Raw genomic sequence first — 24343 nt, 5'->3', positions numbered from 1 at the left:
CCGGACGTGCGTGCGCCGGAGATAGTCTCGGAAGGCCTCGGAGTTCTCTGGACGCATGCGTAGCCGTAAACGCGAATAACCGCGCAAAGGGATACAACCGCCTTCTCTTTGCGTTCAGTCGGGTGCGAGGTGCTCTCTGAAGCCCTTCTTGCCCCTGAAACAGCATCCAGTTTCCTCACTATTAAGTCCCTGGTCTGTGATGCCACCATGCTCTTCCGGGAGGCTGGGGAGGCGAATGGCTCCTGCACCTGGCGCGATTGCCGTGACATGCTGGAGTCTCCATCGGGCTCTGGATAGGGGCTACTAACAAGCGCTCCATGTCTGCCACAGATTCCATACACTTTAGGCGCGATGCACAGGCATGTGCCTTGTGGGCAGGTGCCCAGAGTGCATCCACATTGGTACACACGGGAACCTGGACACGTACACCTCGCAAACACCGTCGCAGACATGCTGGAGCTGTCACTTAAGTGACATGTATATGTCATGAGTAAACAGGCCTGCGTGCTACTTAGCCAGCTTTGTGCACACCTGCAACCTCTGGCTTGACTCCAAATCTTCCAAGTACCTAGCAGAGGTTCAAATGTAACTTGTGACTCCTCCCATCTGGGAGGAGTTGGGAAGAGGGTCCTAGGTCAGCCCCAGGTTGCAATTAAGAACTTTTGCATCTTATTTACATATTGCCCTTCTGGAGGTAAAGGGGAGTCCCACGAGTCCCAAGGCAATCAAGCTCTCAGAACCCTGGGGACAGGGGTGGAGCCCTCTGCACAGGCTTGCAGCTGGGGCAGGAAGCGAGAGTGGGGAGGGGGAAGGTCACAGCCCGCAGAGTCAAGGCGGGCCCAGGACTTGTGGAGACAGAGGGTAATACCAAAGCTTGAGCCCTGAGGCCCTGCTGGCCCCCTGGGCACCGGCCCAGCCCCGGCCTCCAGGGATGGCCCTTGTAGACCCTGACATCTTTAATAAGGACCCCCGGGAACACTATGATCTACTGCAGCGCCTGGGTGGTGGAACCTATGGAGAAGTCTTCAAGGTGAGAAAGCCTTTCTGCCTCCTTCATTGCCAAACCTGGGATAGTTGGGGTGAGGCAGGCCACCCGCAGTGCAAGAGGAAGCCAGGCCTTGGGCTTGGCTCAGAGATGCTGAGGGTGGCAAGCTATGGAGCCTGCCTGATGGCCAACTTCCCCTTTACAAGGCTCGTGACAAGGTGTCTAAGGACCTGGTGGCTTTGAAGATGGTGAAAATGGAGCCTGGTGAGAGAGTCCCCAGAAACTCCTTCCCCACCCTACCCTTACTTCTTAGGCTGGGCAGTCCACATCCTGAAGCCACCGCTCTTAGCCACCTTTTCTCTCCTGCCCTCCTCACAGATGATGATGTCTCCACCCTTCAGAAGGAGATTCTCATGCTGAAAACTTGCCGGCATGCCAACATCGTGGCTTACCATGGCAGTTACCTCTGGTGATGTCTTAGCCCATCCCCCAACCCCAACCTCTTATTTCTGACCAGGCATCACTAACCAGGTCCTTGGTCCTAAACTACCATTTGTGACCCAGATACCCTAACTTGACCTCCAACCTGAAGACCCCACTTTTAACTGGGGCATCCCAGCCTGATTCCTAATCTAAAATTCTGCCTTTCTTACTGAGTATCCCCTAAAGACTAACAAATATCAGCCTGCTCCCTGCATCCCCCATTTCACCCTGCTTCCTTAATATGAACCCCAAATTATTTGGCCACCAAGATAATGTGTTAGCTGCCCCATTGATGACATCAGTTCCTCAACCTTACACTCTGGACCTCTTTGTCCTGTCTGCTTCTCCATGAGCTCTCTGCCCTGTCCCCTGTCAGCCTGGGGTGGCAGAAATGTGCCATGCGGTTGGAACCCAAAGACCTAAGTTCTAGTCAGATTGTTCTAGCATGTGCATTTCCTGGCCCATCCTCGACCTCTTGCATTGTGGGAAAGGGACGCTGTGGTGGGTAGGGGATAAGATAGCCCCTAACCCGCATCAGCCTCTTCTAGAGACCACTGACAAGGTGTGACTACTATGGTCATCCCTGCTTTCTTGACCCTCTGTAGGCTGCAGAAGCTCTGGATCTGCATGGAATTCTGTGGGGCTGGTTCTCTCCAGGACATCTACCAAGGTTAGAAGAAGGACAAGGGGATCCATGCCCTCCTCGACCCCCATTCCACCTTTCTTGTCTCTCTGCTTGTGTTCTGGGAACTGCCTTTGTGGTCCATACTTCACACCATGATGATGCTGGGGATCCTGGTGATGACCCTGCACCTGTGGATCCTGCCTGCCTTTCCCCAGGCAATAAATCCCTCTGCTTCCATGTCTCTATCTTTGTCTGAGTATCTATGTTTTCTTGCCAAAACATATTCTTGGGTTAGGGCATTTCTGCATTTTCTTTCTTTTTTCTATTTATTTATGTATTTAATCATCATTCTTATTATTTTGGAGATGGAGGTCTCACTATGTAGTCCTGGCTTGCCTAGAACTCACTCTGTAGCCCAGGCTGGCCTCCAACTCACAGAGCTCGGCCTATTTCTGCCTCCCGAGTGTTGAGATTCAAGTCCTGTGCTACCACACCTGGCATATTTCTGCATTTTCTTTCTTTCTTTCTTTCTTTCTTTCTTTCTTTCTTTCTTTCTTTCTTTCTCTCTCTCTCTCTCTCTCTCTCTCTCTCTCTCTCTCTTTCTTTCTTTTTTTCAATACAGGATTTCTCCATGTAGTTTTTTGGTGCCTGTCCTTTATCTCACTCTGTAGACCAGGCTGGCCTTGAACTCACAGAGATCCACCTGGCTCGGTCTCCTGAGTGCTAGGATTAAAGGCGTGTGCCACCACTGCCCGGCTATTTCTGCATTTTCTAACTCCGATTAGTTGCTCAGATTTTGGGGCAGTCAGTCATTGAATTTCTGGGTCTAGCCTGCAGTTTGCCTTTCAGGGAAATTTGAGGGTAGGTGTTGGATAGGCCTCTCATTCCCTCCGAATCAATCAATCAATCTCTCTCTCTCTCTCTCTCTCTCTCTCTCTCTCTCTCTCTCTCTCTCTCTCACACACACACACACACACACACACACACACACACACAACTTTTTTTTTTTGCCGTAATGTGTTTTGAATCAGTCTTATGCTTGCTAGACAAGCACTCTGAACTATATCCCCAACCCTCTTTTTTTTTTAAATTAATTTATCTAGTCTTTGAGAATTTCAGATGGATATACAATGTATTTTTATCATACCCCTCAACTTCTAGACATTCCCCAGTGCTCTTTTTACTTATTATTTTGAGACAGAATCTCAATGAGTTGCCCAGGCTGGCCTTGAACTTGCAATCTCAGTGCCTCAGCCTCTTGAGGAGCTAGGACTACTGGTCTGTGCAACCTCAGCCCTCTCTGAAGTTCTGGTGTTCACCTCTGTCTTATTATCTCTAGCTCCCTCTAGCCCAAGACCTCAAATGTCCAAAAAGGGGGAACGTATTAAAGGCCATCAGAGGTTCAGCTATACTCAATGGTAGAATACTTGCCTGGTAGGATGGATCAAGGTCCTGGGGTTTATCCAGGCAACACAAAACCTCCCCCAGAATGGGAAACTGAGGCCCATAGATAGGAGTGACTCACCCAGCCATTGTGTAAGCCTGCTTTTTGCCCGCCACCCTCTGTCATCTTTCTCTCTCTTGTCCCTTCCCCAACCCTGCTTGTCTCTCTTCCGAAATATGTCTGTCTCCCTGCATTCCGTACCTGTTGTCACCTCTCTGTCTGCTCTGACCCTGCCATTGCTCATGTGGCCTGCCCTCGCATCACCCCACTAGTAGACTTCCAGGACACCCATTGTCCTCTGTGCGGAAGCTGCTCACTCACCTTGCCCTGGTCATTGACCCCTGACCCCTGACCCCTGGCCTTGCTCTGTTTTTCCTACAGAGTGGGACCCGTCACATCCCCACTCCTGCTTCTTAGGTAGCCTTGCGGACCAGCATGCATGAAATGTCATAGCCCTTCCCACACATATTTCCTGTTGTTGTTTCTGGTTCTGTTTTTTCTTACTAATTATTAGCATATTAACATCTTACATCATTTTTCCTTAATCTTATTTATTATTATTTATTAGTTTTTGAAATAACAGACAAGAGGTCCAGCACTGGGCTGTTCCTCCAGCTGTAATTACCATCCTATATTTTATTTCTCTTGGAGTGTTCTCCCCATGAGAGCAAGGATTTGTCTGTGTGTATGTGTTTGTGTATGCACATGCTAGTAAAGGAATCCAGGGACTTCATATGCTAGGCAAGGACTTTATTGCTGAGCCACACCCCAGTCCTTCACTGGGGGGGATTCTAGGCAGGGGCTCTACCACTGAGCACACCCCAGCCCCTTAATTGGGGATTCTAGGCAGGGGCTCTACCACTGAGCCATACCCCAGCCCCTCACTGGGGATTCTAGGCAGGGGCTCTGCCACTGAGTCACACCCCAGCCCCTCACTGGGGATTCTAGGCAGGGGCTCTGCCACTGAGCCACACCCCAGCCCCTCACTGGGGGATTCTAGGCAGGGGCTCTGCCACTGAGCCACACCCCAGCCCCTCACTGGGGGATTCTAGGCAGGGGCTCTACCACTGAGCCACACCCCTAGCCCCTCACTGGGGATTCTAGGCAGGGGCTCTGCCACTGAGTCACACCCCAGCCCTTCGCTGGGGGATTCTAGGCAGGGGCTCTATCACTGAGCCACACCCCAGCCCCTCACTGGGGGATTCTAGGCAGGGGCTCTACCACTGAGCCACACCCCTAGCTCCTCACTGGGGGATTCTAGGCAGGGGCTCTGCCACTGAGCCACACCCCAGCCCCTCACTGGGGGATTCTAGGCAGGGGCTCTACCACTGAGCCACACCCCTAGCCCCTCACTGGGGATTCTAGGCAGGGGCTCTATCACTGAGCCACACCCCTAGCCCCTCACTGGGGGATTCTAGGCAGGGGCTCTGCCACTGAGTCACACCCCAGCCCCTCACTGGGGATTCTAGGCAGGGGCTCTACCACTGGGCCACACCCCAGCCCTCACTGGGGGATTCTAGGCAGAGGCTCTACCACTGAGCCACACCCCAGCCCCTCACTGGGGGATTCTAGGCAGGGGCTCTACCACTGAGCCACACCCCAGCCCCTCACTGGGGGATTCTAGGCAGGGGCTCTACCACTGAGTCACACCCCAGCCCCTCACTGGGGGATTCTAGGCAGGGGCTCTACCACTGAGTCACACCCCAGCCCCTCACTGGGGGATTCTAGGCAGGGGCTCTACCACTGAGCCACACCCCAGCCCCTCACTGGGGGATTCTATGCAGGGGCTCTACCAGTGAGCCACATACTAGCTCCTCACTGGGGGATTCTAGGAAGGTGTTCTAACTCTAAGCCACACCCCCAGGCTCTCACTGGAGGATTCCAGGCACTTGCGTTCCTCCTGAGCCACATCCAGCCTTTTGGGATGACTATCTTGTTTGTTGCTGTGTCTCCAGGACCTGGCCTAGAGCTTGACTGTTGTAATTATTGCTGAATGACTCTTCCTCTGGACTATAGCTGCATATTTACCTGTCTGTCTCTCCTACTCCATGTGCACTTGCTCTTGGTTGTTTGTGAAACAGGCCTCTCTATGAAGCCCTGCTAACCTCAGACTCAGGGCAACGCTCCTGGCTCAGCCTTGGAAGTAATAAGATTACAGGCAAGAGTAACCGTGCATGGCCCACCACCCTTCATCTCCCCTTCCAGTTGTCCTGTCTGGAGTCTCCTCCTCATTGGACATCCTGTCATGGGTGGAGGGAGGCTGGGGAACCCGGAGAGACAGAGTCCCCGGCTCCTCTCCCAACACCTGGGTTGACTTTTGCAGTGACTGGCTGTCTGTCCGAGCTCCAGATCAGCTATGTGTGCCGGGAAGTGCTCCAGGTGAGAAGGGGCCAGGGGGCTCCCGAAGGGAGCAGGGCCCTGCCCAGGCAAAGGGGCTCACCAGCCCGTTCTTGCCATCTCTCCCCAGGGTCTGGCCTACCTGCACTCACAGAAGAAGATACACCGAGACATCAAGGTAGACCGGGGACAGTGGTGCCACTGAGGGAGGGTCATGGGGCCTGCTAGGGCTCATGACAGTTTGAGCTTTAGGGTGGAGTCACAGGGGTGGGAGCCAGGCTGCAGTGGGGAGGGTATTCTCTGACAGCTTCTAATCCCTCCTCTGGTCCCCAGGGAGCCAACATCCTCGTCAATGACTCTGGGGAGGTCAGGCTGGGTGAGTGTGGCTGGTGGGGTACAGAGGGAGCTGATGGAGGTTGAGGAGGGATGGGGGAGACACACACTATTTCTATCTCTGCCTCCAGCTGACTTTGGGATCTCAGCCCAGATCGGGGCGACATTGGCCCGACGCCTCTCTTTCATTGGGACACCATACTGGTGAGGGGGGCTGGGTTGGCGGCTGGGTTGGCGGCCGGGGTGGAAGTGGTGGCATTTCCCGTTTTGGCTCCCCAGAAAGTCCTTGGCTCTGCCTTCTCCTACTAAAGACCCTTTCCCTCTCTTAGGCCACCTTTTGAGTTTTCCACTTAATCTATGTCTCTCTCTGGCCCTTTCTGCCCTTTCTCTTAGCGTTTAGGATTTCAATGGTGCTGGTCGTGGTGTGTGTGTGTGTGTGTGTGTGTGTGTGTGTGTGTGTGTGTGTGTGTTTTGTTTGTTTATTTACCCCGGCTCTCCTTTAGTTCAGGCTGGCCTTGAACTCCTGACTTTCCAGTCTTCAGTTCCTACAGTTTTAGGATTACAGGCATGCCCCACCACTGCACCCAGCTGGGGTTGGTTTTTCCCTTGATCTCTATTTCTCAATAAGTCTATTTCTGTGTTTTCTCAGCCTGTGACTCTCTCTGTGTGTTTCTGTCTCTAGATTGTAGATATCGTTGGCTTTAATGTGTCTTGTGGACATCACTAAGCCATACTCCCAGCCTCCCTCTCTCCTGTTTTGAGACAGTGTCTCACTCTGTAGCCCAGGCTGGCCTCAAACTCATGGTACCTCCCCTGCTTTAGCCTCCAGAGTGCTAGGACCCCAAGTGTTTCCACACTCCCCCTTTCCTCCTCCTTTGGCCACTTTGTCTTGGTGTCCCATCCCCTGGCTCTGTCTGTGCCCCATTTCCTCTGACCCTGCCTCTGTCCTATCCCTGGACCACTCCTTGCTCTCTGAGGGTCTCTGCCCACAGGATGGCTCCAGAGGTGGCAGCTGTAGCCCTGAAGGGTGGATACAATGAGTTGTGTGACATCTGGTCTCTCGGCATCACGGCCATTGAACTGGCGGAGCTTCAGCCACCTCTCTTTGACGTACACCCTCTCAGGTAAAGGCTGGGGTGACAGATGCCCCTGGGCACAAGAGTGTGCCCAGGCCTGACCCTCACCTCAGATCAGATGCCCCTAGGGAGACTCCTGTGGCTCCCTGAGAACAGAAACCTTTCCTCAGCTTTCCATTGTAAGACCTCCAGCTCAGTGGTCCCTGTCTTTTTTGGGGGGCAGGGTGTTAGAGACATTGTCGCTTGTGTAGCCCTGGCTGGCGTCCAGTTTTCTATGTAGCTGAGGATAGCCTACATTCCAGATCCTCTCGCCCCGGCCTCTCACAGGCCTATGGATGTCTACCGTCTTTTGTTTGTTTGTTGTTGAGACAGGCTCTCCCCATCTCCCTATGTAGCCCAGGCTGGCCTCAAACTCACTATATAGCCCAGGCTGGCCTTGGATTCTGATCCCTGTGCCTTAGCCTCCCAACTGCCGGCATTACAGGTGTGGCCATCCATGCCCAGCTAGACATCCCCACCTGGAGATTCATTCTGGATGGGCTAAAGCTTCAAATTGTCTAAAACATCATAAACAGTTTTTCTTAGAAGTGACTTCACAGCCAGGTGTGGCCACCCTGTGATCCCAGCACTCAGGTAGCTGAGACAGGAGGTCAGGAGTTTGAGACTAGCCTGAGCTACATAACAAACTCCTATCTAAAAGCAGGAACTAAAAGGGGGTGGCCATATTGGATTTTAAACCAGAACTGTATTTCCTTCTTGTGTGTATACACACATATGTGAGCATGTGTGTGGAGGTCAGAGGTCAGCCTCTGGCCTTGTTCTTCAGGCACTGCCTACTTCTTGTTGTTGTTGGTCTGTTTGTTTTCTGACAAGGTTTCTCACTGGCCTGGATTTAAAGATTGGGCTAGCCTGGCCCCAGCCACAGAGCTCCACCTGTCTCCACCTTCCAGCACTGGATCATATGCTCATCCCCCCCCCCCCCAGTTTTTTTGTTTAGACACATGTGGCAGTCAAAGGATGATTTACAGGAATTCATTCGAGACTTCCACTCTGTGTGTCCCGGGAATTGAACTCAGGTCATCAGGCTTGGCAGCAAGTGCTTGACCCTCTGAACCATCTCACAGGCCCATATGCTCAGCTTTTCAAAATAATCTTTAAATTTTTATTTTTGTGTATTTGGGTGTGTGTGAATGTATGTGCACATGTGTGCAGGTGCACACACCTGTGGGTGTGCAGAGGCCAGAGAAGGATGTCAGGTGTCCTGCTCTATCACACCCCGCCTTATTCCTTTGAGACAGGGTCTCTCTCGGATCTTAGAGCTAGGCTGGTAGCCAGCAAGCCCCAGGGATCCCCCTATCTCTGCTCCCACAACACTAGAGTCACAGGCATGCCCCACTTACAGGGGGTCTGGGGATTTGAACTCAGATCCTCATGCTTGCATAGCAAGTGCTCTTACCGTCTGAGCCATGTCCCCTGGTTTTTTTCCATCTGGGAACTCCTGAAGCTATGTGGTTTGTCCCCATGGTCCTGAACCCCATGTTCTTCCCTACCACTCTAGGGTTCTCTTCCTCATGACAAAGAGTGGCTACCAGCCTCCTCGGCTAAAGGAAAAAGGCAAATGGTAAGGGAGGTGACCTGAGGGAGGGCCGAGGAGGGGCAGAGGGAGTCGGGAGAATTCCCTCATCCCAGATCTGGTTTCTTCCTCCCAAGGTCGTCTGCCTTCCACAACTTTGTCAAAGTCACCCTCACTAAGAGCCCCAAGAAACGCCCTGGTGCTGCCAAGATGCTCAGTGTAAGCCATCCCTCCTCCAGGAGTCCCTCCCTACCCTCCTCCTCAGCCCAGGACTAGCCAAGTCTTCCATGGCTCACAAGAGCACATAGAACCCGGTGGCCCCTTCCAAACCCCTAGTCCCTCAGAATTTCCCAGGACTCTACCACAGGACCCTCCAAACTGTACCAGGAGACCCAGGCCTGGTGGCAGGAGCCTGCAGTCTCAGGCAGAGGGGGGATCAGAAGTTTAAGGCCATCTTTGGTTACGTAGAGAGTTTGAGGCTGTCCTGAACTACATGAGAGCCTGTCTCAAAAAAATAAAACTCAAACTAAATTAATACCCAGATATTTCTTTTATGTTTGGTTGTTGGTGGTTGTGGTGCGTGCGTGCGTGCGTGCGTGCGTGCGTGCGTGTGTGTGTGTGTGTGTGTGTGTGTGTTTGCGAGCACACTTTTTCTCTTGTTTTCATCTGTTTTGTTATGGCCTCATGTAGTCTAGGCTAGCCTCAAACTTGCTATAGAGCCAAGGATGACCTTGGACTCTTGACCCTCCTGCCTCCACCTCCCAAGGGCTGGACTTACAGGCATGCGACAGCATGTCTGGCTTTACCCCAGACAGCCCTCCCCAAGTTTGTCTGAGTTGCTGGAATACTCCAAGTCCCAAAGGCCTTGAGACTTGTGCCTGAGACTCTTCACCAAGCCTGGTCACTTCTAGGACACCCTGGAATTCCTCACCTCCCCTTCTGGGAGCCCCGAATTCTGCTAATCTCTTAAAATGCCCTAGCATCTCTGGCGCCTGATCCTCCTGCCTTCCCTTTCCCTCTTCCTCCAAGCATCTCTTCCAGCAGGCCCGTGTCCCCACCCTCCCTGCCATGCCCTCTGACCCTGTGCCCTTTCACAGCATCAGCTGGTGTGCCAGCCAGGGCTCAACAGAGGCCTGATCTTGGATCTTCTTGACAAAATGAGGAATCCTGGGAAGGGGGCACCAGTTGGGGAGCCTGACGATGAGGAGCCGGAGGTGAGGGTCTCAGTAGAGAAGGACATGGGAACCTTAGGGCCTTTGCACAGAGTCTTCCTTCTGCCACGAGAGCCCTCGGCAAGTCCATAGTAGAAGGAAATGGTCTGAGGAAGGGAAGCCTGGCAGGGGGCATGCAGAAGTCTAGAAGCGGGAGGGCCTAGAGGGGAGTCGTAGGGTGATGGAGGACTGTTAAAGGCTGTGGGCCCTGACATACTACCTTTCTGTCCAGCCACCCCCTGCCATCCCTCGGCGGATCAGATCTACCCACCGGGCCAGCTCACTGGGGATCCCAGACACAGACTGCTGTCGTGAGTAAACAACCCTACATTTTGGGGCCACCTAGCCTACTGTCTGGGGCTCAAATTCCAAAAAATTCTTGGCCATGTAACCTTCAAACTGACTGCAGAGTCCCCTACCCTGAGTCCCATGAGACCTCCCAGCTCTGACCCCAAAGATACCTTGAGAATCTGTCTAAAGGTCTGGTGGTGCACACCTTTAATCCCAGCACTCAGGATGATCACTGTGAGTTCAGGGCTCCCTGGTCTACATAGTGAGTTCCAGGCCAGGGCTTACACAGTGAGACCTTTGCTCAAAACAAAATAATGACAAGAAAAAAAGACACCCCCCCCAAAAAAAAAAGCCCAAACAAAACAAAAAATACCCAAAGACCAAAAATAAAACACAAAACAAAAAACCCCATACCCAGGCTGGGGCTGTAGCTCAGTTGGTAGAGTACTTGCCTTGCAAACGCAAAGTCCTGGGTTCAGCCCAGCATTGACTAAACCTGGCATGGAGAAGTTTAGCTGTGCTCCCAGCACTTGGGAAGTGGAGGCAGGAGGACTAGAACTGTACAGACATCATGTCATGAGTTAGAGGCCAGGATGATGTGAGATCCTGCCTTAAAAATTTGTAGGGGCCAGTGAGATGGCTCCCTGGGTGAAGGAGCTTGCTGCTAAGCCTGATGACCTGAACCCACGTGTGGAAGGCTAGAACCAACTTCTGTGAGCTGTTCTCTGACACACATGCCTCTCCCTCTCACAAAACAAAGAAATACTTGTAATTTTTCATAAATAATAATAATAAAAAACCTGTGAGAACCCCTAATTCCTAAGTAAAGCCTGAAAACAAACATCTCACGCCGGCTTTGAGCTGCTCTACCGTCTGATATCACTCCTAGACGCCCAAACATGATCCCTGTGAACAAAGGCCCTTCTCTCCGGGAACAGTAGCCACACTTAAGCCCTGGCTCCAGGCCTCCACCCCCACTCCTGATTCACTAATTTGTCTCATCCCCACTACTCAGGGCGGCACATGGAGTTCCAGAGGCTCAGAGGAGTGGAACCCAGACCTCCAGCTGACACTGTGAGATGCCTCTCTGCTCGCCCCATGGGTCCCCTCCTCCCCGTTCTGCCCTGGGTCATTCTGACTCTTTCCTCTCCTCACAGGTTTGCTTACAGCCCCCTGGAGACTTCAGGAGCGCCAGCCCCAGGTCCAGGACCCCTACCCGGGCTGGAGGGGAGGGCCGTGGGTTATGTGGGAGCCACCTGAGGCTCATGCCTGTCGTTCTTCAGGAGCCAACTGTCAGAGTCTGATGACGACTATGATGATGTGGACATGTAAGACCCCATGAACCCTCTCTTTCCTGTCACCTCGTTCCTTGAGCTCCCTCCTCCTCTCCAATCCCTGGTCCCCAAACCCACTGGACCCTCCACCTTCACCTCTGACCCCTGGACCACTCCATCCCTTCTTCTTCAAATTCTCCCCTCCTACTGCAGATTGACAATAAGGTTTCTACATATTACACAAACACCCTATCACTGAGCCGCACCCCCAGCCCTCCACTCTGGTGTCTAGGCAGGCGCTCTATCACTGAGCTGCACCCCCAGCCCTCCACTCTGGTGTCTAGGCAGGCGCTCTGTCACTGAGCTACATCCTCAGCACTCTTTTTACTTAAAATATTTTTTTTGTTTTTGTTTTCTTTCGAGGTAGGGTCTCTCTGTGTAGCTCTGGCTGTCCTGGATCTCACTCTGTAGACCAGGCTGGCCTGGAACTCAGAGATCCACCTGCCTCTGCCTCCAGAGTGCTGGGATTAAAGGCGTGTGCTACTCCCAGCCTTAAAACTTTTTTTTTAAAGATTTATCCTATGTGTTTCAGTGTCTCGTTTGGACACATGCTCCTGGTGCCTGTGATGGCCAGTAGAGGCCATTGGATCCCTGGGACTAGAGTTTCAGGCTGTCGTGAGCTGCTTTGTGGGTGCTGGGAGTCAAACCTGGGTCCTCTGGAAGAATAACAAGTGCTCTTAACCACTGAGCACTTCTCCAGCCCCTCTTTTTAATTTTTAATTAAGAAAAAAAATTTGAAGTCTGGAGGTGGTGACATACATACACACCTTTAATCTCAATGCTTAGGATGCAGGCCAGTCTCTGAGTTTAAGGCTAGCCTGGTCTACATAGTGAGTTCCAGGAACAGCCAGGGCTACACAGAGAAACCTGTCTCAAAAAAAAAGGGGGGGGGGGTTGGGGTTTTAGCTCATTGGTAGAGTGCTTGCCTAGCAAGTACAAGGCCCTGGGTTCGATCCTCAGCTCCAAATAAAAAGAAAAAAGAAAATAAAAAGAAAAAATAAAATAACAAACAAACAAACAAACAAAAAACCAACAACAACAAACAACAACAAAACCCAGAAAAAAAATTGAGACAGACTCTCACTATGTAGGCCCAGCTACATCTTTAGAATAAGCTGGCCTTAAACTCACAGAGATCCCCCTGCTCTGCCTTCCAGGCACTGGGATTAAAGGCGTGCCAAGCTTCTTCTGCTTTTTTATTTGATACAGGTTAACACTAAGTTGCCCAGGCTGGAACTGAATTCATTCTGTAGGCCAAGCAATGCCCCTGCCTCAGCTTTCTAAGTGACTAGTATTACCTGCCCAACCAGGCCAGGCTCCTTCTACCTCCTACAACCTTTTATCCAGTCCCCATCTTTGGCCCTGAGCTGCTCTCAGGCCCAGACCTGACCCCACTGGACCCTCACAGCTCTGGACCCTCATCTACTTCCCAGGCTCAGATTCCTCTACCTACCCCCCAACCTAAGCTTCTCCCCCAACTCCTGCCATCTTCCCACTGAGCTTCAGCCTGTAGCCCACGATGGTCTCCATCCTCCTGCCTCTGCTTTCCAAGTAGGTGAGATTACAGGCTTGTGACCGGAGGCCCGACCTCAGATGAAATCTTGACCCATGGAAATTTCCACGTCAGTCTCAGGCCCCACCGTGCACCCAGCAGTTATCCCAAGTCCCCACGTTCTGCCCGCCCTGGCTCGGGGACAGTCTCAAGCCCGCTCCCCGTTCAGTCCCCACCTTCTGTCACTGGCATGCCGCCGGGCAGAGGGTGAGGAATGGAGGGACCTCATGGATCTCATGGACCCTGAAACAGCCAGAGCTGCTACTGCTGCTGTCGCCCTGGCCCTCAGCTCCGGCCTCTCCAGGCCACCAGCCTGAAACACCCCCTCTTGTCCCTTGCACCCACACCTGCTTACCCTATCGTGTTTCAGCCCTGCCCCAGCAGAAGACATGCCTCCTCCACTGCCCCCCAAGGTAAGGCCCTGGGGGTCCTGAGGCCAAGGCCTTTGGTGCTGGGACCATTTAAATGTCTATAATTTGCCGGGCAGTGGTGGCACACGCCTCTACTCCCAGCACTTGGGAGGCAGAGGCAGTGGATCTCTGTGAGTTCGAGGTCAGCCTGGTCTACAGAGCGAGTTCCAGGATGGCCAGGGCTACACAGGAAAACCCTGTCTCGAAAAACAATAAAACAGAACAAAAATGTTTAGAGTTTGAAGCCAGAGGTGTCTGAATATTACAGAAAGCTTAAGCGTGTGGGGTACAGGATAGATATATAGAAACTCAGCTGAAGCTGGGTGTGGTGCTGCACCCAGGGAGTGGAGGCAGGAAGATCAAGAGTTCAAGACCAGCCTGGGCTACACAGTGCCAGAGTGAGATGCTGTCTGTTTAAAGCAGGGCTGGGTGTCTGAGAATCTGGAGTGATGGGTCCTGAGGGACCTGTCAAGTAGCTGGCCTAGTGCCAAGCATTAACCCTTTCTGTTCTGCTGTGTGCCCATGTGAAGGTGTGGTTCTGGAAAATGGTAGAACCAAGGCAGGATGTCATGGGGAGGATCATAGCTATGGTTGATTCTTGGTCCTGGAAGAGGCAGGGATTGTGGTACAAGGTGCACTTTCTTCTGGAACCTCTCACATATCTGTTTCTTCTATACTCCTTTCTCCATAGCCCAAGTTTCGGTCTCCATCTGACGATGGTTCTGGAGGGGTAGGGGACGACGGACAGCTGAGCCCAGGGGTGCTGGTCCGGTGTGCCAGTGGGCCTCCTCCCCGTACCCCTCGTCCTGGGCCTCCCCCAGCCACACACGGCCCCCATCTCACAGCCCACTCAGGTATCAGGTCTGCCCCGGGGAGGACGATGGGCAGGGTTGGAAGCCTCTGGGCCTGATCTTGTTCCACCCCCTATCAGATCCCTCACTGTGGAACTCAGCTGCTCCGGAGCCAGGTCAGCCCCCACTCCTACCCCCTAAGAAGGAAAAGGTGAGGAGAAAGGTGAGAGTAGCTACAGGTTCACGATAGTCTGGCCCAGTGGGAGATGGGATGGCATCTCATGGGTGATAGTCACTGATCTTGTGGGATGTGTGTATGTGTCTGTAGGTGGGTGGATGCACAGGCTTGTAGGCGTAATTTTCTGTCCCACCGGCCAGCTCCCAAATAACCACACAGAGACTTATTAATTATAAATGCTCAGCCAATAGTTTAGGCTTGTTACTAACTAGCTCTTACAAATTAATACATTAAATTAACTCATCTTGCTTCTCCCTGCATCTGCTGGTGACTCTGCCCTTCTTCATCCCAGAGGTCTCTCCCTGTCCAAAAGTCCCACCTAACCTCTTTCTGCCTAGCTATTGGCCATTTAGCTCTTTATTAAACCAGTGAGAGCAACACATCTTCACAGTATACAAAAAGACAGTTCCACAACACAGGTGCATGGGTGGATGGATACACATTCACATGGGTGGATGCATGTATGAAGGCCAGAGGACATCAGGTGACCTGCTCAGCTGAAGCTGGGTGTGGTGCTGCACCCAGGGGTTCAGGCAGCAAGTGTCAGGATCCTCCTGTCTCTGGGAGAATCACAGCTATGCCCAGCTTTTTTTTTTTTTTTTAAACTTTTATGCTTTTCTCATATATTACATCCTGACTGCAGTTCCCCATCCCTCCACTCTTCCCAGTCCCTTCCCCTACCTCCCCTCTCCCCCAGATCAACTCCTTGTCTGTTTCCCTTTTTAAATAAAAGAAAAGAAACAAAGAGCAGGCCTCCCAGGAATATCCACCAAACATGGCCTAACAAGATACAGTAAGACTAGGCACAAACCCTCCTATAGGTCTGGACAAGGTAACCCAGTAGGAGGAAAAGGGTCTTAAGCACAGGCGACCGAGCCAGAGACACCTCCCACTCCCATTGCTGGGAGTCCCACAAGAACACACAACCATAGGCATACACAGAGGACCTGGCTCAGCCCCATACAGGGTCTGTCTGTGTTTATCACTTCAGTCTCTGTGAGCTCTGCTTAGTTGATTCTGTGGGCCATGTTCTCATGGTGTCCTCAACCCCTCTGTCTCTTACAATCCTTTCTCCCCCTCTTCTTAGGGTTCCCCTAGCTCTGCCTAGTGTTTGGCTGTGGGTCTCTGCATCTGCTCGCCTAGGTTGCTGGATGACGCCTCTCTGCTAATAATTGTATGCCCAGCTTTTTAACGTGGGTGCTGGGAGTCTGAATTCAGGTCCTCACATTTGCACTGCAAGTGCTCTTACCTGCTGAGCCCTGATCTGTGTCCCACATGAAAACAGATAATGCCTACTCTGTGCAGTGGTGCTGAGGCAGGAAGATGGAGCTGCAGGGCCTGGGGTGCCATTTGGCCTCCCCATGATTGTGATAAAACACCAGTCAAAACCAGCTCGGGAGGAAGGGCTTTGCTTGGTTTCCACTTCCACCTCAGAGCCCATCCAGACAAGTCGGGGCAGGAACTGAAGCAGAGGCCAAGGGGGAACCTTGCTTTCTGGCTTGCTCCCCATGGCTAGCTCAGCCTGCTTTTCCATGCAACCCAGGTCACCTGCCCAAGGCCGGCACCATCGAGAGCGGCTGGGCCCTCCTGTATTAATCAGTAATTTAAAACAGTTCCACAGTCTGGCAGAAGCCTCTCCTCAGTTATGGCACCCTCTTTCCAAACGACTCTAGTTTGTGTTATGTTGACAAAGCGCTGACACAAGAGAGCTTACCTAGAATTCTGCAGCAAAAGGTGGGGTTGCGGCTCACCAGTAGAGAGCGTGTCCAGTTCAACGGTGAGGGTGGGGCTCAGTGGAGGAGAGCTTAGCTGCTGTGTGCAAAGCTGTGAGCTCTATCTCCAGGACCTGCAAAGGTAGGAGGAATAAGGGGCAGTGGCTTGAGGTTATGTGGGGTACACAGGAGAGGGACCCCAGAGGTGGCTGTTTTCTGTTCCACAGATGGAGAAAGTGAGGCACCGAGAGGTAAGCAGTTTACCCAGGGTCACCCATAAGACATTCCCCTTTATCCATTTCAAGACACTCCCCCCTCCCATGGGAGCCTCAAACTGGCTAGTACCCAGCCCTGTATGTCCACTGATATATATGCCTATGAGAGGGCTTCACTGATAGGCACAATAAGTTTACTGTAGAGTCAGGGTGTGGTAGCACACATCTCTAATCCCCAGCACTGGGGAAGTAGAGGCAAGAGGATCAGGAGTTGAGAGCCAGCCTGGGCTACATAGAGAACTAAAGGCCAGTCGGGACTGCACAAGACCCCATGTAAAAAAGATAAAAAGCTAAAACAAAGCATAATCTGTTTTTGTTTTTGTTTTTGGAGACAGGGCTTCTCTGTGTAATGGTTCTGGCTATCCTAGAACTCGCTCTGTAGACCAGACTGGCCTTGAACTCACAGACATCCACCTACCTCTGCCTCCCGAGTGCTGGGATTAAAGACATGCACCACCACTGCCTGGCTATCTATCTATCTATCCATCCATCCATCCATCCATCCATCTATCTATCTATCTATCTATCTATCTATTTATTTATTTTATTTAATGTGCATTGATGTTTTGCCTGCATGTATGTCTGTATGAGGGTGTCAGATCCTTTGGAACTGGAGTTACAGACAGATGTGAGCTGCCATGTGGGTGCTGGGAATTGAACCTGGGTCCTCTGGAAGAGCAGCCAGTGCTCTTAATCACTGAGCCATCTCTCCAGCCATGACATAATTCGTTTTATTTTCGAACTCTTTTATGCAATGTTTTTCAGACCATGCCTACACAGATGTGGGTGGGTGGGAAGTGGGAGTTCTGCATCTCTAAGGCACAGGCAGAGTCTGAACCCTGTACTCATCTTTCTGTCCCCGCTCAATTGTTGCTAACCACTGACCACGGACGTCCAGGGATGCGCCCTTCTTGTGAAATTATTCAACGGCTGCCCCCTCCAGATCCACAGCACAGCTGCCTGGACACATCCCTCTACTAAAGGTGGGCATTCAGGAGGTCCAGGAGAGCCTGGGGTGAGGGACCAGGTGGGGATGGTGGGGACCCTAATAGAGGCACGAAGAGGTACAGGAAGAGTATTTTTATTTTAATTTTAGTTGAGTGATTTTACCTGCGTGTATGTTTGTCTACCATGTGCACGCAGTGTTGGCAGAAGCCAGAAGAGGGCATTGTATCCTCTGGAACTGGAATTACAGGTGATTGTTCCCTGACATATGGGTGCTGGGAACCGAACCCAGGTCTTCTGCAAGAGTGCAAGAGCAACAAGTGTTCTTAACCACTGGGCCATCTCTCCAGCCCCAGGAGGGTCTTTTTGTTATTTAAGATTTTGGTTTTCATTTTTAGATAATGTCTTTTTTTAAATATAGTATTATTATTTGAGAATGCCTTACAATATATTTTGATCATTGTTACCCCCTACTCCTCCCAGATCCAACCCTACTCTCCATCCCTTCCTGTCCTTTATTTGTAAGTCGTGGAGTCTAATTTATGTTGTCCCTTACTCATGACTGTGAGGCCATCCACTAGAGTGTGGTTAACCCTCAAAGAAAACTGACTTTTCCTCCCCAAGAAACCATCGACAGGTGGATGTGGTACACAGGTTTGTGCACATTAGCCCAGGCGAGTGTGTAAGAGGCCCTGAAGCTGCAGGTGCAGGTGGTTGTGAGCCTCCAGGCATGGGTGCTGGGAACCAGTCAAACCCAGGCCCTAGGTGAGCGGCAGGCGCTTAGCTCTGGAGGGAGGGTCTTAGTGGAATGCCGCTGACAAGCCAATCTGGAGCAGGTACTGTGGTTACTGTCAGATTTGGAGAGGCAGGAGGGAAGTGAAAGGATGACGTCAAAGGTCAACACTAGAGAAGACGGAGTTTAGAGGCCAGAGGTGTTCGAATAAGACAGTTTAAAGTCAGGGGTACATGATGGAGGTATTGAAGGTCACCTCCATGTTGATGGCAGAGATCAGGATCAGCTTTGGGGGATAAGACTTGGGGGTCAGTATTAAATAACATAAGAGGCTTGGAATGGAGATGTGCACCTTTAGTCCCAGCACTCTTGAGGCTGAGGCCAGCCAAGGCTATACAACAAGAGCCTTTTTAAAACAAACAGCATGGTAGTGCAAAGCACACTGGTAACCCCAGCTCTTAGGAGGTGGAGGCAGGAGGAACAGGAAGTCAAGGTTTGGTTTCAGAGAGAGGTCAAGGGCCAGTGGGATATTTGTGACCAGAGCTCTTCAAACAAGAGACAGGCTTGGGAGATGGCTCAGCAGTTAATCATGGGGGCTGGCTTAGAGGTCTGAGCAGGGTTTGAGTTCAGACTTGAGAAGATACAAGGTGGGGGTGTTAGTCTGCAGGGAGAATTCGTATGAAAGGATGGTGGTGGTGGAGAGGGCCAGTTGGGGACAAAGATTAGGAGGTCCTTCCCCTACACTGAGAGACCACTTTGTCTGGCCCACTCAGACCAGCATCTGCTCCTGGGTGCAGAGGAAGGCATTTTCATACTGAACCGGAACGATCAGGAGGCCACGCTGGAGATGGTGAGGGATGGGGACAGTGCTGGGGGTGGGGTGGCATCGGGTGAATAGGAATCACAGAAGTCACCCCCATTCTCTGCAGCTCTTCCCTGGACGGACAACCTGGGTGTACTGCATCAACAACCTGCTCATGTCTCTCTCGGGTCAGCCTGTGGGCTTGGGGAGGCAGGAGTTAAGGGATGGGGTGGAGGTAATGTGTGGATGAGTCTTCAGCTTCACTGACCCTGAGGTTCAAGTCACCCCTTTCCTCCTGGGTGAATTGAAGACAAGGGGGGCTTCTTTCCCTGGGCCTCAGTTTCCATATCTGCACAATCTCGGAATTTTCCATATCTCAGAAATCTTCCCCTCTCAACTTGGTTGTGAGTTCATTTTTACAATAAATTCGTCTTTAAATACCTTCGACATCTCTGAGTGTAGCTGGTGCACGCCTTTAATCCCAGAGCATAAGAGACAGGACAGGTGGGTTTGACAGGCCTTAGTCTCCCTTCCAGTCTATAACATAGACTGAAGAAATTACAGGGGTTTTGGGGGGTTGGTGTTTGGTAAGTAAGAGGGTCGGTGCATGCTTACAGATGTGCTACCATTGAGCTGCATGTCCAGCAGAACCCTTCCCCCATGTTTTTTTGAGACAGAATTCCTACTGTGTATCCCAGGTTAGCCTTGAACTTGGGGCAGTTCTCCTGCCTCAGCCTCCTAAATCCTGAGATTATATAAGCAAGCGCCACCACTCCTGACATAGGTTTTTTTGTTTTATTTTGTTTTAGTTAAATTTTGACAGGTACCAGATGTGGTGACAGTGACACACCCCTGTAATCCTAGCACTGAGGGTAGAGCCAGGAAGATGGGAGTTCAAGACCCGTCTCAAATACATGGGGACGTTAAAGGCCAGCCTGGACCCCATGAGACCCTGTTTTGAGAAACAAGCACTAAAAATAAATAAGTAAACCTCAAGTGCAACTTTGTAGGCTTAGTTAAACTTCCCTGACCTGGCTGTGGCACTATGAGGGCAGAGAGCCAGCACTGCTCTCTGTCTGTCTGTCTGTCTGTCCACCCATGCCCCCCAGCAGATCACAGTGCCTGCACCACACTAGTCTTTTCATACACGAAGGGTGCAAAATGTGTGAAAGGAAAGTGGGATCTGCATGTTGGGGAGTTTCAAAGGGCTGGGGCTAGCTGAGGGTTGGGAGATGAGGGTAGTACGGGGTCCTAAAACTGCTTCCCACTCCCCTCCATGCACACACTGCAGGGAAGACTCCCCACCTGTATTCTCATAGCATCCTGGGCCTGCTGGAGAGGAAGGACATCAGAACAGGAAGCCCCATCGCTCACATTAGCCCTCACCGGTTTCTGGCAAGGTAACCACCCCAAAAAAGCACCACTGGCTTCCCTGCCCCTACTGCCATGCTGTTACCACTCACACCTCCTTCTTCTTCAGAAAGAACATGGTCTCCACTAAGGTCCAAGATACCAAAGGCTGCCGGGCCTGCTGTGTGGGTGAGAACCAGCCTCGGGGTGCTGGGTGGGTGGGTGGGGTTGGTGCTTGGACAGGATCTACTCAGTAAGGCTGAGGCAAGGTGTCCAGGGCCCCGAGGAAAGATACAGGGTGGTCTGGGGAGGAGACAGGGACCCTGACCCACTCTTGCCCACTTCCACAGCTGAGAGTACAAGCTCTGGGGGCCCATTCCTATGTGGGGCACTGGAGACGTCTGTGGTCCTGCTCCAATGGTACCAGCCAATGAACAAGTTCCTGCTCGTCCGGGTAAGTTCGCAGGGCAAGGGCGCCGTACTTTGGACCTACCACCATTTGTACTTAAAAGAACTGGATGAACCCTCTCCCAGGACCCCTGCCCCCCATGCTGAGGCATTTTGAAAACTTCCTGAGGGTCTGGAGAGATGGCTCAGTGGTAAAGAGCACTGGCTGCTCTTCCAGAGGATCCAGTTCAATTCCCAGCACCCACATGGCCGCTCACAACTGTCTGTAACTCCAGCTCACCCTCACACAGACATATATGCAAACAAAACACCAATACATACAAAATAAAAATAAGTAAATCAGGGCTGGAGAGATGGCTCAGAGGTTAAGAGCACTAGCTGTTCTTCCAGAGGTCCTGAGTTCAATTCCCAGCAACCACATGGTGGCTCACAACCATCTGTAATGAGATCTTGTGCCCTCTTCTGGCCTTCAGGTATATGTGCAGATAGAACACTACATACATAATAAATAAATATTTTTTTTTAAAGTAAAAAAAAGTAGATCATTAAAAGAAAAATTCTGATCCTTAAGCCCTGTTCCTCACATCTGAGCTCAATTATTTCTCAGTCTTCAAGAGTCTGTCCTTTTAGTCTAAAGTGTTTTTGCTGTTTTTGAGTCTAAAGTGTGTGTGTGTGGGGGGGGGGGTTCCCTGCCTTTCTGCCGCCTGGCTGATACGCCTCCAGACAAAGCCACATTTACGCTAAGGGCACGCTTTGTTTCTCATGCGGCCTGAAATTCCCCGAGGGCCTCCGCCACTGTCCCAGCCAGCCTCCCTAAGCCGCCCTTTCCCTTGCGGCCTGTAGCAGGTGCTGTTCCCGCTGCCCACGCCGCTGCCGGTGTTCGCGCTGCTGACAGCGCCGGGCTCCGAGCTGCCGGCCGTGTGCATCGGCGTGAGCCCCGGGCACGCGGCGAGGTCGGTGCTCTTCCACACCGTGCGTTTTGGTGCCCTGTCCTGCTGGCTGGACGACTCCAGCACGGGTGAGTGGGCTGTGCCAGAGCGTGGGGCTGCAGGGGAGGGAGGGGCTGCAGGGGAGGGAGGGGATACTGGGGAGGGAGGGGCTGCAGGGGAGGGAGGGGCTGCAGGGGAGGGAGGGGCTGCAGGGGAGGGAGGGGCTACTGGGGAAGTCGGGGCTGTAGGGGAGAGGGGGCGTGGTGCAGGATAGAGGAAATTGGGGGAGAAGTTACAGACAAAGGCAGGGCTGCAGGGACAGGCGTGTGTGTGTGTGTGTGTGTGTGTGTGTGTGTGTGTGTGTGTGTGTGTGTGTGTGTGTGTGTGTGTGTGTGTGTGTGTGTGTGTGTGTGTGTGTGTGTGTGTGTGTGTGTGTGTGTGTGTGTGTGTGTGTGTGTGTGGCGGGGGTGTGTGGCGGGGTGGGGGGAGGAGTGGGTTCAGGCTGCAGGGAAGGGGTGGGGCTGCGGGGAGAGGGCGGGGCTTCATCAAAGTGGGAAGAGGGAAGGACAGGGCTGTGGGAAGAGGCTGCAAGATGAAGTGGGCCGTAGGTGGTGGGGCAACAAGTTAAGGCATCCCGGAGAGGCAGGATTATCCCTTGTGGAGGCGAGGGTCAGGTGGCTGGGCAAGGCTAAGGCTGAGCCCACACTGAGAAAGAGATGGAACCGGGGTCAGATTGATGACAGGGTGGGGCCTGAGGGGTGCTGGCTGAGGGACAGTTAGTTCTTCAGCCCCTGCCTCTCATGCAGAGCACAAGGGACCAGTGCAGGTGACCCAAGTTAAGGAAGACATGGTGATGGTGTTGATGGACGGTAAGAGCTTCCTCCCTCCCCTTCCTGGTCCTCAGCCCGGGGCTTCCTTCAAAACCTTCCCTCCACTTCCTGCCAGGCTCTCTGAAGCTTGTGACCCCAGAGGGGGCCCCAGCTCCCCGGCTTCGCACCCCTGAGATCCCCATGACCGAAGCAGTGGAGGCTGTGGGTATGTGCTGGGAGGGGAGGGCCTGGGGTCAAGGGTGAGAGCTCTGTGACCTGAAGGGTCACAGGCAACTGCTTTCTCTCCAGCCATGGTTGGAGACAGACTCCAGGCCTTCTGGAAGCATGGAATTCAGGTGTGGGCTCCAGGCTCGGAACAGGTAGGTGCTTTCAGTTCACACCACTCCCTTGCCTTCTCCGGTCTTCTCCTCCCTTGCATAGGCTTGGAGAAGCCCTGGGTCAGGACGGGACCCCTGCCAGGAAGCTTGGGGGCACACATCTTCATCTGCGTGCCTCACGGTCCTCGGTGGGAGCAGGTTCATCTCACAAAGCACCATGCTGGCTTCTCCAGCCCTTTGATTTTCTCTTTACAGTGCCAATCGGATCGGGCACTGTGGTTTTTTAAGTTAATGGTCTTTACACAGAGTTTGAGTGACTTTACTCAGAGTCACCCAGCTTCATGAGTAGCTCTGGGGTTAGATGTCTCCTTAGGAAGCCATGTTAGTAAAGAGAGGGAAAGTCCTACAAACACATCCACGTTTTCTCCACAGCTGCTGCAGGAGCTGAGAGACCCCACCCTCACCTTCCGTCTGCTTGGCTCCCCCAGGTATGGTGGTGGGGAGATGGATAGGGGACAGGAGGGCTGCCGGTGTGGAGCGGAGGTTTCTGCGGCTGGGCTGTTTCTTCTTTGGCCTACAACACCCTTCCACACACACTTTTTTTTTTTTTTACTAAGCTCGCCCCTGAGGGTCCGACTCCACCATGATGCTTGGGAGCCTTGGCCAACCTTCTGGGGTAGAAGCCCTGTGCTCCTCTGTATTCCTTTAGTTTACCATTCAGCGGGGTGTGAACGCCCCAGGCTCCTTTACTGCTGACACTGTGAGACACCATCTCACCATGTAGCCCTGGTTGTTCTCCAAACCTCTTTTTCTTTTATTGCACTGGGCTTGTGCCACAGGACAGGCATGTGCCACAGATGGCACCTGGAGATCAGAGGACATCTCTGGGAGATGGATCTCTCCTTCTACCATGTGGGTCTCAGGGATTGAACTCCAGTCATTAAGTTTGGGGGCAAGCACCTTTGCCTGCTGAGCCATCTCGCCAGCCCACTTCAGACTCCATATGTAGCTGAGAGCGACCTTGAACTGCAGCTCTTCCTGCCTCAGCCTCCCAGTTGTGGGCTCATAGGCCTGCTTAGTCATTGTCACAGCCCAACACTGGCACAGTTCCTAGTAACTCCTTGGAGAATGAACTAATGAATGAGTAAATGACTTGACCTCTCTCTTCTTCAGGCCTGTCGTGGTGGAGACACGGCCCTCGGATGACCCCACCGCCCCTAGCAACCTCTACATCCAGGAATGACCATCTGAGAGAGCATGAGAAACAGACCTCTGTGGACTCCTTAAGACACTAGTGGTCATGGCATGTCCTTATCTTCCAATAAACAGGACTTCAGTCTGTTGACATCTTGCTTTTCT

At 52.4% G+C, this 24343-nt stretch overlaps 1 protein-coding gene across 2 annotated transcripts; it reads left to right on the top strand.

Annotated features, from left to right (window-relative positions):
- The first annotated feature begins 3 nt into the window (after positions 1 to 3).
- Map4k1 (mitogen-activated protein kinase kinase kinase kinase 1) lies at positions 4 to 24329 on the top strand. Of its 2 annotated transcripts, XM_036176624.1 has the most exons (32): positions 4 to 1030; positions 1192 to 1249; positions 1364 to 1454; positions 2074 to 2138; positions 5861 to 5916; positions 6005 to 6052; positions 6208 to 6250; positions 6339 to 6411; positions 7200 to 7331; positions 8842 to 8904; positions 8994 to 9075; positions 9954 to 10070; positions 10300 to 10378; positions 11374 to 11432; positions 11516 to 11559; positions 11642 to 11686; positions 13615 to 13657; positions 14346 to 14508; positions 14586 to 14668; positions 16623 to 16646; positions 17569 to 17653; positions 19122 to 19198; positions 19278 to 19338; positions 20442 to 20550; positions 20631 to 20689; positions 20851 to 20954; positions 21752 to 21926; positions 22644 to 22706; positions 22783 to 22872; positions 22956 to 23026; positions 23417 to 23472; positions 24158 to 24329. In XM_036176624.1, the coding sequence occupies exons 1-32, from the start codon at positions 932 to 934 to the stop codon at positions 24225 to 24227; spliced, it is 2487 nt and encodes an 828-aa protein (XP_036032517.1). In that variant the 5' UTR covers positions 4 to 931; the 3' UTR covers positions 24228 to 24329. The 2 variants fall into 2 exon arrangements, with proteins under 2 accessions (XP_036032517.1, XP_036032519.1); XM_036176626.1 differs by lacking the exon at positions 16623 to 16646.
- Positions 24330 to 24343: the final 14 nt, after the last annotated feature.

Source organism: Onychomys torridus, chromosome 1, assembly GCF_903995425.1.
Source record: "Onychomys torridus chromosome 1, mOncTor1.1, whole genome shotgun sequence".
NCBI classification, from domain to species: Eukaryota; Metazoa; Chordata; class Mammalia; order Rodentia; family Cricetidae; genus Onychomys; species Onychomys torridus.
The sequence above is the reverse complement of the archived record's forward strand: the minus strand, read 5'-3'. Positions and strand labels throughout refer to the sequence as shown.